Source organism: Bos javanicus, chromosome 5, assembly GCF_032452875.1.
Source record: "Bos javanicus breed banteng chromosome 5, ARS-OSU_banteng_1.0, whole genome shotgun sequence".
NCBI lineage: Eukaryota > Metazoa > Chordata > Mammalia > Artiodactyla > Bovidae > Bos > Bos javanicus.
The window spans coordinates 41932475-41947068 of NC_083872.1; the positions used below are offsets into that span (position 1 = coordinate 41932475).

At 37.1% G+C, this 14594-nt stretch overlaps 1 protein-coding gene across 2 annotated transcripts in view; it reads right to left on the reverse strand.

Annotated features, from left to right (window-relative positions):
- Positions 1-14594, reverse strand: part of REDIC1 (regulator of DNA class I crossover intermediates 1) — an 84536-nt gene that overhangs the window by 64619 nt on the left and 5323 nt on the right. For both annotated transcript variants that reach the window (XM_061416465.1, XM_061416466.1), the window contains exon 2: positions 1631-1670. In XM_061416465.1, coding sequence (XP_061272449.1) covers positions 1631-1670 — 40 coding nt within the window. The remainder of the gene's footprint in view (positions 1-1630; positions 1671-14594) is intronic.

Sequence of the window (14594 nt, forward strand, 5' to 3'; positions counted from 1 at the left end):
CTTCCCATCCCAGAGATTGAATCCACATCTTCTGCATTGGCAGGTGGATTCTTTACCACTACACCACCTGGGATTGTCAAGCTATGGTTAAATCAGATTTATTCTAAAAGCAATGAAAAGCAATTGAGGTTTTTAAGGAAATGATAAATTTTGGCTTGTGTTTTTCTAAAAAAAAGAATCATGCTAGCAATTGTGTGAAGAACAGAATAAAAAAGAATAAAAGAAAGAGCAAAAAAATTTTTGATAAATTCAACGGCATTAAAAGTGAGAACTTTCCTTCAAAGATATCATTAAGAAAGTAAAAATAAAAGCTACTGAGTACACATATAACTGAAAAAGAATTCCTAGATATATAAAAACACAGTAAGAGAAAGACAAAGAACCCAAATAAAAAATGAAAGAAATACTTGGAAATGTATCTCATGAAGCAGAAAATCTGAATGAAAAGACAGTCAGCCTCAGTAGTAATCAAGAAAAAAAAAAACAGGTTAAATTTACAATAAGGCATCATTTCACTGAGGTAACAAATACCCTACTTTCATCACAATCACTCCCTTAACTTTTAAGTTTTACTACCTCTGAGGCTTCCCTGGTAGCTCAGTTGGTAAAGAATCCACCTGCAATGCAGGAGACCCCAGTTCAATTCCTGGGTCAGGAAGATCCACTGGAGAAGGGATAGGCTTCCCACTCCAGTATTCTTGGGTTTACCTGGTGGCTCAGCTGGTAAAGAATCCATCTGCAATGCCGGAGACCTAGGTTCAATCCCTGGGTTGGGAGGATCCCCTGGAGAAGGGAAAGGCTACCCACTCCAGCATCCTGGCCTGGAGAATTCCATGGACTATATAGCCATGGGCTTGCAAAGAATCGGACACTACTGAGCGACTTTCACTTTCACCTCTGAACATATTTTTACTGTTTTAGGACATTTTGTAAATGAAATCTCACTGCTTGTATTTTTCTGTGAGTTTCTTCATTTGCTCAACATTCTGTTTTTGAGATTTATCTACAATAATTGCATGCAGATGATACATTTTCACTGCTATACCTTGGGTATACCACAAGTTGCTTAACCATTCTACTGCTCCTGGACATTTATTTGGTGCTCCCTTTTCTCTCCCCTGTACCCTGTCCTTCTTCTTCCTCTCTTTCTTCTTCTCTCTATTTTGTTTCTATTTAACAACAACAAAGAACCAAAGAATCATGTACATATCTCAAGCTGTACATATGGAAGTTTCCTTGGGATATATATCACTTTTTTGCAAGATACACGCCCAACTTTAGTATGTAATACAATCAATGTAATTATTTTTAAAAAACACTAAAAAAAAGTAGGAGATAGGTTATAAGGTTATAGTACCCTGGGCAACCAATGATAATCATGTGGATACGGGGGCTAATAGTACTAACTGTGAGAAGTGATCAGACTTGGGATATATTGGAACTGGATGACAAGAATCAACAATGCTCCATAATTCTGTGCCTGAGAAAAATGGGTAGCTAATTAAGCTATGAAGAAACTAAGATGGTCTTCCAGTTTCACTCAGGTGAATTTATTAACCTTGGAAAAATGCTCCAAAATATCACTGTTCTTGTAACACTATGAGACACAATAAAAATATATTTTCTTTACCTTCTGCTTTCTCCTTTCCTGCTTGATCAGAACCCTGGTCCTGAAAAGGGAAGCAGGATTATTTTACAATGATTAAATAAATGGTCTCTAAAACAACTGCCATTTTATCTGAATTGAAGTCTTGGAATTAGAATCTAAAAGTAGCAATAATTATTTTCTGAGAAGAAACTATAAAAATGCTCTCAAATTATTTATAAAATATATACTGTTTCACAAAATTTTCCTGGATAAAAAACCCAAGAACTAATAAAACAGACTCTAGACCTATGGTGAATAATTAAGCATAAAATAAATCAGTTATAAAAATCAAGATAAGCAGAGAAATCAGTGCATTGGAAAGAATATATCACTGAAACACTCTTATCTGATAGCAATATTCTAGGTCAACACTGCTATTTTCTTTGCCTTTCCTTGTAATTCAATATTCTACTAAAATTAACACAGAATAGAGAGAAGATAAAAATCTATATAGGATCTAACAAAATGTTAAATTTATTATTAGAGCAACTTCAGTTACATTAGCTACGTGTATCTGAAACCTCAGAACTTCTTTAAAACACTGCTAGTCATTATGGATGTGCTTCAGACCACATAACCTTCATGCCAAAAACTGCACTGAATCCCAATGATAATGCAGCATTTAAGAGTTATAAAATATTTGCTCTATTAATAATAGTGAAATGCTATAAAACATTTATTGATAATATAAGCAAATACAATGTATCTTTTGGACATACATGAATTATGGTCTCAAATTCAATATTTAAGAATTATAAATAAAATAACATAATGTATTCTAGTTATATGATATTATACAATAACATGACAATAAAATTGTTAATAATGAGTACCATATATCTTGCATCATTCTAGATACTCCAGAGTCTTTATATGTAAAAACTCATTAATCTTCATAGCAACTCTATAAGGTAAGTTCTATTTTTACTCCCACTTTACTGGTGAAGAAACTAGACACAGAGAGGTTAACTAATTTGTCCAAGGTCACACTGCTAATAAGTGATAGAGCCAGAATTCAAATTCAAGAATTCTAGCTTGGAAATTTTAAATCAGTGCCTTCTACTTCCTTCTAAGCATGCTAACTGTGAATAAACAGAGCTGTTCATTTTTCCAAATGATTTTCATAAACTACATGAAGGACAGTTCTGAATATCCCTAGACTCTGCTGCTTACTGAACTTATTATTTACATATTTCCCAACAGATGTCTTAAATTGATCACTTTGAGGTCACTGAAAAATAAATCCAATCTATCATGCTCCATGCTGCATCATAAGTATACTGCTGGCATTCAAACTTTAGGAATAAAAGGAAATAAATTACATTTCATTAACTCATCAAATGCTAAGGCTAGAATGGACCTTTCAGATTAGTTTATTCTTCATCACTTCAAAACTTAAAACACTATGGCACAGAAAATGAAGTGACTTTTCAAAGTTCAGAAATATAAGAAGATGCTGTAATAAAACTTAACAATCCAGATTATAAAGAGAAAATATAAACATCAATTTTATAAGTAGTTCCACATTGTAAAGATCAATATAATTAGGGATAAGTTAAAAACTAAATATAGTCTTCTTATGTACAAAACAATTGAACTTATTCCAGCCTGATTTTCCATTATCCAGGACATTATCTTATGGCTTTTACTAAATTCTATGTACTAGATAATCCCCATTTCTATTTGCCTAAGAAAAAATTAATTAGGAATTCAAGACCAATTGCTAGATCAGCCTACTATCACTAAACTACAATGAAAGTAAAAATGGATCCTGATGTATAAGTCAAAGGTAATTTTTTAAACATTTTAGACTATTATTAAGGCAACAATGTTACTCTAAGCAGTACTCTATGTCTAAATGTTTTACTGAATACAGTCACTTTCAACTACCTACATTAAAAAAAGAATATCAGTTAGGATTCATAGTTACAAGAAAGGAAAGCATCTTTGGTTAATTTAAATAGAAAATAAATTAAAAGGAAGTTGGATAACCAGTAGATCTGCCAAAGGGCTGAGGAAGCATGTTTGGCAATTGGCAGGAACAAGGAAGACTAAGCAGCTGTGGTGTCACAGTCAATATTACACCATGATTAGTCTCAAAAGGATACCACTGCTAGCACTTGTGAACACTGGACACCACTGACTGCAGCATTTCTACTCCTAAACAATGAGCAACCACCTCTTCTGGCATCTTCTAGCGTTACTAACCCTGAAAATTCAATCCTGTTGCAGCTCCTGCAGCTGCCTACTAGAATAGGCACCCTGCAGGCCTTATTTCTTTGGACTACTAACTTGATTCATCTTTGCATGAAATGTTCCTTTGGTATCTCTGATTTCATGCAAAGATGAGCTCGATAAAGGACAGAAATGGTATGGACCTAACAGAAGCAGAAGATATTAAGAAGAGATGGCAAGAATACACAGAAGAACTGTACAAAAAAGATCTTCACGACCCAGATAATCATGATGGTGTGACCACTGACCTAGAGCCAGACATCCTGGAACGTGAAGTCAAGTGGGCCTTAGGAAGCATCACTACGAACAAAGCTAGTGGAGGTGATGGAATTCCAGTTGAGCTATTCCAAATCCTGAAAGATGATGCTGTGAAAGTGCTGCACTCAATATGCCAGCAAATTTGGAAAACTCAGCAGTGGCCACAGGACTGGAAAAGGTCCGTTTTCATTCCAATCCCAAAGAAAGGCAATGCCAAAGAATGCTCAAACTGCCGCACAATTGCACTCATCTCACACACTAGTAAAGTAATGCTCAAAATTCTCCAAGCCAGGCTTCAGCAATATGTGAATCATGAACTTCCTGATGTTCAAGCTGGTTTTAGAAAAGGCAGAGGAACCAGAGATCAAATTGCCAACATCTGCTGGATCATATAAAAAGCAAGAGAGTTCCAGAAAAACATCTATTTCTGCTTTATTGACTATGCCAAAGCCTTTGACTGTGTGGATCACAATAAACTGTGGAAAATTCTGAAAGAGATGGGAATACCAGACCACCTGATCTGCCTCTTGAGAAATTTGTATGCAGGTCAGGAAGCAACAGTTAGAACTGGACATGGAACAACAGACTGGTTCCAAATAGGAAAAGGAGTACGTCAAGGCTGTATATTGTCACCCTGTTTATTCAACTTATATGCAGAGTACATCATGAGAAACGCTGGAGTGGAAGAGACACAAACTGGAATCAAGATTGCCGGGAGAAATATCAATAACCTCAGATATGCAGGATGATACCACCCTTATGGCAGAAAGTGAAGAGGAACTAAAAAGCCTCTTGATGAAAGTGAAAGTGGAGAGTGAAAAAGTTGGCTTAAAGCTCAATATTCAGAAAACGAAGATCATGGCATCCAGTCCCACCACTTCATGGGAAATAGATGGGGAAACAGTGGAAACAGTGTCAGACTTTATTTTTCTGGGCTCCAAAATCACTGCAGATGGTGACTGCAGCCATGAAATTAAAAGACGCTTACTTCTTGGAAGGAAAGTTATGACCAACCTAGATGGCATATTCAAAAGCAGAGACATTATTTTGCCAACAAAGGTCCATCTAGTCAAGGCTATGGTTTTTCCTGTGGTCATGTATGTATGTGAGAGTTGGACCGTGAAGAAGGCTGAGCACCGAAGAATTGATGCTTTTGAACTGTGGTGTTGGAGAAGACTCTTCAAAGTCCCTTGGACTGCAAAAAGATCCAACCAGTCCATTCTGAAGGAGATCAGCCCTGGGATTTCTTTGGAAGGAATGACGCTAAAGCTGAACTCCAGTACTTTGGCCACCTCATGCAATGAGTTGACTCATTGGAAAAGACTCTGATGCTGGGAGGGATTGGGGGCAGGAGAAGGGGACGACAGAGGATGAGATGGCTGGATGGCATCACTGACTCGATGGACGTGAGTCTCGGTGAACTCCAGGAGTTGGTGATGGACAGGGAGGCCTGGCGTGCTGCGATTCATGGGGTCGCAAAGAGTCGGACATGTCTGAGCGACTGATCTGATCTGATCTGAACTTGATTCAAGGTAAAAGATAAGTGCATTAGTCTGAGCTTAGATCATATGCCAATTCACTAGTAGCAAAACAGGCTGAAAGAGGTTTGATTTTTTTTTTTCTCTTCTAGATTGTACAGAGGTAAGTAGGCTGTGCTGTGTGTGCATGCTAAGTCACTTCAGTTGTGTCTGACTCTTTGCGACCCTATGGACCGTAGCCTGTCAGACTACTCTGTTCTTGGGATTCCCCAGGCAAGAATACTGAGGTAGGCTGTGCCTATTATCAAATTCATAAGGTGAGAAACACCTCAGAAGTAGACAAGCTCAGATACTGGGCTGTCAAAGATTGTGAACAAACATTTGTTCACCAAAGAGGAAAAAAAAGTGAAAGTGAGAGTGGCTCAGTTGTGTTCGACTCTTTGTGACCCCATGGACTATGCAGTCCATGGAATTCTCCAGGCCAAAATACTGGAGTGGGTGGAGCCATCTTTCTCCAGGGGATCTTCCCAACCCAGGGGTTGAACCCAGGTCTTCCGCATTGCAGGTGGATTCTTTACCAGCTGAGCCACCAAGGAAGCCCAAGAATATTGGAGTGGGAAGCCTATCCCTTTTCCAGCGGATCTTCTCGATCCAGGAATTGAACCAGGGTCTCCTGCTTTGCAGGCAGACTCTTTACCAGCTGAGCTACCAGAGAAGCCCCATTAAAGAGATGTACAGTTAAAATAGTTAACAATCCAAAAGTGATTTTTTAATTTGGCTACATCAGGTATGTATTTGTATGTATGTCCTTATATGTGTGCATGTTGGGAAGGCTCTCCTTCTCTCTCTATATATATACACATATTCCTAACAGTTGCTTCTAATGGTTTCACTTAGATTAACATTAAAATAAGACAACAAAGTTGTTTCTATCTCCCAAGGGTTAACCAAGATTGCCTCAGACAGAAAAAAAATTTCATCTGCCCTTCTAGGTTCTTCTGACTGGTCTAAGAATTAAGTTGACATGAGACACATTAACAGGAGAAAGCCAAACAAAAGTTTAATAACATGTATGCATGAAAGTGGTGGTTTAGTCACTCAGTCATGTCTGACGCTTTGCAACCCTGTGGACTGTAGCCTGCCAGGCTACTCTGTCCATGGGGATTTTCCAGGCAAGAATACTGGAGTGGGTTGCCATTTCCTTCTCCAGGTGAATTTCCAGACCTAGAGATCGAACCCTGGTCTCCCATACTGCAGGCATTCTCCTGCATTGCAGGCAGATTCCTTACTGACTAAGCCACCAGGGACCCAGAGAAGTCCCTCCAAGTTAGTTAGTCATGTCTGACTCTTTGCAACCCCATGGACTATAACCCACCAGGCTCTTCTGTCCATGGAATTTTTCTGGCCAAGAATACTGGAGTGGGTTGCCATTTCCTTCTCCATACATGAAAGAGACCAAGGAAAACTGAGTAATTAACCAAAATGGCTAAGGTCTTCACCTTAAATACCATCTTCACCTAAAGACAAAAAAGGATATTGGGAATAGTGGTTTGGGACTTCACAGGGGAGAAAGGCAATTCATATGGAAATGGAAAAGCAAATGTTTGGTACATAAATGTTTGATGGGCCACACAGACAATGGGACACAGATTGGAATCTGATCTGCAGGCCCTGCCAGGTTTCCCACACCACACCCAGTCCATATTTGCAGATACCTCTGATGACAGCTCTGTTCTGAGAACAGACCTCTTATATGAAATATTTGCCTATCTTATATCTGACAAGGAATCAATATCTAAAATATGTAAGGAGCTAGGAATTCATATTACTCCATAACAAAAATGCAAATTACCAAATTTAAAAATTGGCAAGGACCTAAATAGACATTCTTCCAAAAAAAGACATACAAATGGCCAACAGGTACATGAAAATGTGCTCAACGTAACTATCAGGAAAATGCAGATTAAAACCACAATGATTTATCATCACATACCAGTTAGGATTACTTTTATCAGAAAGAAAAAAGATAAATGCTAGGAGTACTTCCCTGGTGGTCTGCTGGCTAAGACTCCTATTCCCAATGCAGGGACCCTGGGTTCAATCTCTGGTCAGGTAAACAGATCCCACATGCATCAACTAAGAGTTTGCATGCTGCAACTCAAGATGCTGAATGCTGCAGTGAAGATCAAAGATCCTGAGGCAGGGTACAGCCAAATAAATAAATATATAAATAAATGTCTTTTTAAAGAGAAAGAAATGCTTGGAAGTGGAAAAGAGGGAACCCCTGTATACTGTTGCTAGCAATGTAAATGGAAAACTGGAGAAGGCAACGGCAACCCACTCCAGTACTCTTGCCTGGAAAATCCCATGGACAGAGGCGCCTGGTAGGCTGCAGTCCATGCGGTTGCAAAGAGTCGGACACAACTGAGCAACTTCACTTTCACTTTTCACTTTCATACATTGGAGAAGGAAATGGCAACCCACTCCAGTGTTCTTGCCTGGAGAATCCCAGGGTCGGGGGAGCCTGGTAGGCTGCCGTCTATGGGGTCTCACAGAGTCGGACACGACTGAAGCAACTGGCAGCAGCAGCAGCTATGGAACACAGAATGGAATTTCCTCAAGAAATTAAAAACACAGCTACCACATACATGATTCAGCAATCCCACTTCTGGGTATGTATGCAAGAGAAATCAATATCTCAAAGACACAGTTCTAGTCACATGTTCATAGCAGCATTATTCCATAGCCAAGATATAAAAACAATCTAAGCATTCATCAACCATAGTTAGAGATGACTAGATCAAGAAAATGCAGTACATTTCCATATACACAATGGAATGTCAATGAGGTTTTAAAATGAATGAAATCAGGGACTTTCTTGGCAGTCCAGTGGTTAAGATTATGTGCTTCCAATGTAAATGGTGGAGAACTAAGATCCCACATGTGGTATGATATGGCCAAAAAACTTTGAAAAAAAAAGGTGTTTAACAAAATGAAATTATGTCATTTGCAATAATATGGATGAACTTGGAGGGCATTATCATAAGCAAAATAATCCAGGCAGAGAACAACAAATATCACATGGTAACAGTCATATACAGAATCTAAAAAGAAAAAAAAAATCAAACTCAGATTCGGAGAATAGAAAAATGTTTCCTGAACTGTGGGGAAATAGGGAGGGAAAGCTCTGTAAAAAAGGATACAAATTTTCAGTTACAAGATGACTGAGGTCTGAGGATCAAATGTATAATATGGTAACTGCAGTAGATTATGTTGTATTGTATAATTGATATTTGCTAGGAAAGGAGAACTTAAATGTTCTCACCAAAAAATAAATCTGTGAGGTGATGACATAGTAATTAATTTGATGAGAGGAATACTTTCACAATATACACATATATCAAATCATCATGTTGTACAATTTAAATGCCTTGTATTTTTACTTGTTAATTATACCTCAATAAAGCTTGAGAGAAATAAAGTAAGATAGCAATCTTACTGTGTTTTCCAATATCCCTAAATAATAGCAGAAATGATGGATTTCATATCTGACAAAGAAGAAAGATGTCCACATAATTAAAACAGCTTGCCATTTTAAAAATATGAATCCTCAGAAGTCATCTGCTTAGTTTTGCTGTTGTCCAGTCAATAAACCATGTCTGACTCTGCGACCCCATGGACGTCAGTGCACCAGGCTTCTCTGTCCTTCACTATCTCCTGGAGTTCGTGCAAATGCATGTCAATTGAGCTGATGATGCCATCCAACCATTTAATTCTCTGTTGCCCTCTTCTCCTGCTGCCCTCAATCTTTCCCAGCATCAGCATCATTTCCAGTAAGTTGGCTCTTTGCATCAGGTGGCCAAAGTATTGGAGCTTCAGCTTCAGGATCAATCCTTCCAGTGAATATTCAGGGTTGATTTCCTTTAGGATTGGCTGGTTTGATCTCCTTGCAGTCCAAGGGACTCTCAAGAGTCTTCTCCAGTACCACATATCGAAAGCATAGATTCTTCAGCACTCAGCCTTCTTTATGGTCCAACTATGACATCTGCATGACTTCTGGAAAGACCATAGCTTTGCCTATATGGACCTTTGCTGGCAAAGTGATAGAACTGCTTTTTAATATGCCATCTACGATTGTCATAGTTTTCCTTCCAAGGAGCAAGTGTCTGCTAATTTCATGGCTGCAGTCACCATCCACAATGATTTTGGAGCCCAAAGGAATAAAAACGTGTCATTGTTTCCACTTTTTTCATTTCTATTTGCCATGAAGTGATGGGACCAGATGCCATGATATTAATTTTTTGAATGTTGAGTTTTAAGTGAGTTTTTACACTCTCCTCTTTCACCCTAACCAAGAGGCTCCTTAGTTCCTCTTTGCTTTCTGCCATTAGGGTGGTATCATTTGCATATCCAAGATTGTGGATACTGCTCCCAGAAATCTTGATTCCAGCTTGAAATTCATCCAGCCCAGCATGTGGCATGATGTACTCTGTATAGAAGTTAAATAAGTAGGGTGACAATATACAGCCTTGACTTACTCCTTTCCAAATTTTGAACCAGTCCATTAATCCACGTCTGGTTCTAACTGTTGTTTCTTGACCTGCATACTAGTTTCACAGGAAACAGGTAAGGGAATTCTGGTATTCCCATCTCTTTTATTGTAAAGTAATCAGCCTCCAATTAAAATAAATAAATTTAAATTAAAAAAAAAAAGAATTTTTCATAGTTTGCTGTGATCCATACAAAGGTTTTTTCATAGTCAATGAAGCAAAAGTAGATGTTGTCCTGGAACTTCTTTGCTATCGCTATAATTCAACAAATGTTGGCAATTTGATCTCTGGCTCCTTGGTGTTTTCTAAACCCAGCTTGTACATCTGAAATTTCTCAGTTCACACACTGCCTAGTTTGACTACAGTGATATTAAATATGTAACTAAAAACCGTGATTATATTTTAAAGTCTCATCAAGTTTATGTAAATATTCTCCAGTATATTTTACTACAAAGTACACTAAAACACAGCACTGATTCTTAGGAATACTTAGGAGCATGACTTCCATAGCCTGTCCATCATTCAGATTTCCACCTTGTTTTCCATCCCTTCACTTCATATATTCTAACACCCAACTAAATTAAAATATACGTTTCTCTTTTTCACATATAGATACTTCTCTCACCATATTTTTGTATTCAAAACTTTTAATACTTTATGGCTTCATTCAAATGACAGTTTTGTCATGAAATTTATATGTACTTTACATAAAATAACTTTAAGAGTATTTCTAATATTGTCTTGAAATTTTAACTGCCAGAGAACTGGGAGTGGTAAAGTGGAAATGAGGCTCATTCTTTTAACAATTATTATGCTATTTAGGAAAATGGATTTTTAAAAACACATACTGCAACTATATCTTTCAATAAAAGTTTTAATGAACACTATTAGTTGCCATTATAGCACATAATAAAAAGAAAATCAGTAGGTCATAACGTCTTCATAAAACACTACAAGTTATTAATTCTAAGAAGCAGGAAGATAGATATGTTACATTATTCTTGTTAATAAAAAAAACTAGAACAGGTGTAAAGAGGTTAATGGAGGGAAAGTGGGGAAGGAAGGGAATAAAAGTAAAGGAGCAAGTGAGGGAGGGGCAGAGAGAGACAGAAAGAACTATGCTGAGTACAGAAATATATCAGGGCATTCTGTCCCTTGCTAGTCTTTCTAATAAGAAAATATTTAAAGCAAAATGTTAAAGAAATATTTTCTTTGGGGAAAAAAGATACAAAGGCAATAAAGTTGTCAAAGAAATATAAAACACAATACTAATGTACATTTTACATAGATATGTAGGAGATACTGAAACAATTGGTTTGGCCAAAATGTTCCTTCTTTGTTAACCCAATTGAACTTTTTGGCCAACCCAATACATTAGGGGTTTAAAATTATAGGTGTCATATGCCTTAATTATCAGTTAGTCTTGAATTATTCTTTTTTGTTTCTTTTGTTTGTTAATTTGCTTATTTTTTTAGTGCCATGTGCCAAGCAAAAAAAATTGTTTCCAGTTTGTTAAAATCATATAATAATACCTTTAAGTGTGATTAAAAGTGAAAAATATCAATAAAATTAATAGAGTAATAACTAACAAATGAAAGATAATATTTTATGGCTCATGTTATACTTAAATTAATATTAACTTAAAACATCAAAATCTAGCACTGTTAGCTAGCAGACTTATTAAGATTCAGGACAGTAACTAGCCTAGAAAAAGTACTTACATTGGCTTTCCTTAAAACTAAAGCCAGTCTACCTGATGTGTTAGGAATACTAATGATATATTTTAGAATATTATAATTTTAAATAAATTCTTCTCTTATAATACCAGAAAAAGAGTTTTTAGATATGTAAATGCTACAAAAGGCAAAGATTTATAAAAAATTTGGCAAATCAATATGGCAGAAACATTTCTATTAATAATGTTCAGAATACAAAGCCTCATTAAAATAAGTTCTTAGATACTTAATTCTTAAGAGTAGTTTCACACAGAAAACAATTTTTATAGTTACAGGCTGTAATGATAAACATGATCAGCCATCTCTTGAATCACACAGTGGAAGAGATTTTAGAATGTGAATGATACCCCAACATAGGTGTATATGTCAGGATATTCACAACAAATTTTTAAAAACATTATTTTCAAAAATTATAATTCACTAAAACATTCAACAGCTGACATTATTTCATTCCATTCAGGGAATATTTTGAGTAAAGATTTCCAACTGTTTTTGAACAAAATGTCATCAAAATTTAGAGGACATGCTTAGAAAAATGTTCAATAACAATGCAGGACAAACAGACTGATTTATAAAGCAATTCTTTTTGGCTGTTCAGTCACTCACATGTGTCTGACTCTTTGCGACCCCATGGACTGCAGCATGCCTGGCTTCCCTGTCCCTCACCATCTCCTGGAGCTTGCTCAGACTCATGTCCACTGAGTCAGTGATGCCATCCAACCACACCATAAGGACTTAAATGCTTGTAAAATTCAATTAATGAAAGGCAGCAAAGACAGAAAGCTTATAATGACATGCGGAAGTATTTCTTTGTATTCAACATTAGTATTGTCTCAAGAACTTTGTAATTCAGATACATTAACTGTGCATCTATAAAATTATTTGAAATTTTGATAACTTCAGTTTTTCTGTTTGATAAAATATCAAGCCTCTTTGGATGACCTATGAAATATCTGTAAACTACAACCAATTCCATGTATATTTTGGTTATATAGGATACATAATTTAGTAAGAATCCTGTTTTACCCATAATACCATGATCCACCAAATCTGTGTTCATATTATCTTTGTAGATATAATTTTATCTTTAATGTTCTGCAGTTCCATGTATCAAATTACTGTCTGAAACTATAATCTCCTTAAAATAACTAACTACTAAATCTGAAAGTAAATCCTAAGTTTTTTCAGTAGACTTGTGTCTTCAGATTGTTCTGTGCTCAATGATAAAGCCATGAGAGGTGATAAATGCTGGCACACACCATGTACACAAGTTACAGATTCATATCAACTTTAATGAAAAACAAAATGTTAGAACTTAATTTATCATTAAGCATTAGTTTTTCCTTATTTAAGCTCCATGCTGCCAAAAAGTTCACAAAAGTTTTACCAAAAAATATAACAAAAGAAAGTAATTATTGACAGAAGCACTATAGCAACGACATTTCAACTACCCTTTGTATGTTCTCTGACAGGTCTGACGAGCCTCTGTTCCTTGTAGATATTTCATTGATACCTAATCTAAAATCTTCCACATTTCTTATTGGTCCCAACCCCAGGCATGGTGGCTGTACAAATCTCTCCAACCTTAGCATCAATGGTACAACTAGCTATTAAAACAGCGGCCAGCTGGGATTGTTGTTGTATTAGTCACTAAGTTGTGTCCAACTCCTTTGCAACCCATGGACTGTAGCCCACCAAGTACCTCTATTCATGGGATTTCCCAGGTAAGAATACTGAAGTGGGTTGCCATTTCCTTCTCCAAGGGAACTTCCTGAGCCGGGAATAAAACCCATGTCTCCTGCATTGGCAAGTAGATTCTTTGCCACTGAGCCACCTTGCCCGCCAGCACGCATAGCAGCACTTAATACTTCGCCTACTCCAACAAGTTAGGTGTTGTGAGCCACTCATATCCCAGCACACTTTATTTAACAGCACATGCTGATAAATATCAACAAAGTCCTACTGTGCAGCACAGGGAATTATATTCAATATTCTTGTAATAAACCACAAAGAATATGAAAAATAGTATGTGTATATATATGTGTAACTGAATCACTTTGCTCATACCAGAATCTAATACAACATTGTAAAGCATCTATACTTCATTTGAAAGTAAAAATAAAGGACTTCCCTGGTGGTCCACTGGTGGTCCAGTGGTTAAGTATCCACCTGCAGGGGACATGGGTTCCATCCCTGATCCTAGAAGATTCCACTTGCCATGGGGCAACTAAGCCTGTGTGCCACCACTATTGAGACTGCCCCTTAGAGCCTGTGAGCTACAACTATTGAAGCCTTCATGCCTAGAGCCCATGCTCCACAAGAGAAGCCACTGCAATGAGAAACCTATGCACCACTAGAGAACAGCTTCTGCTTTCTACAACTAGAGATTGAAAACTCAGTGCAACCAAAAATAAAATAAATAAAATTTAAAAATTTTACAAAAAGAATAAAAATAACCCCCACACACACCCCCAAACCCCTCCAAGACAAAAGCTGAACTGGACATGCTACTAGGGCTACAAGCATAAACCATGACTGTCCCAAGCAACTGAGATGACCTTCACTGCATGGTGGTGGTGTAGTCGCTAAGTCATGTCTGACTCTTATGACCCCATGGACTGCAGCCCACCAGGAACCTCTGTCCATGGGATTTTTCAGGCAAGAATACTGAAGTGGGTTGCCATTTCCT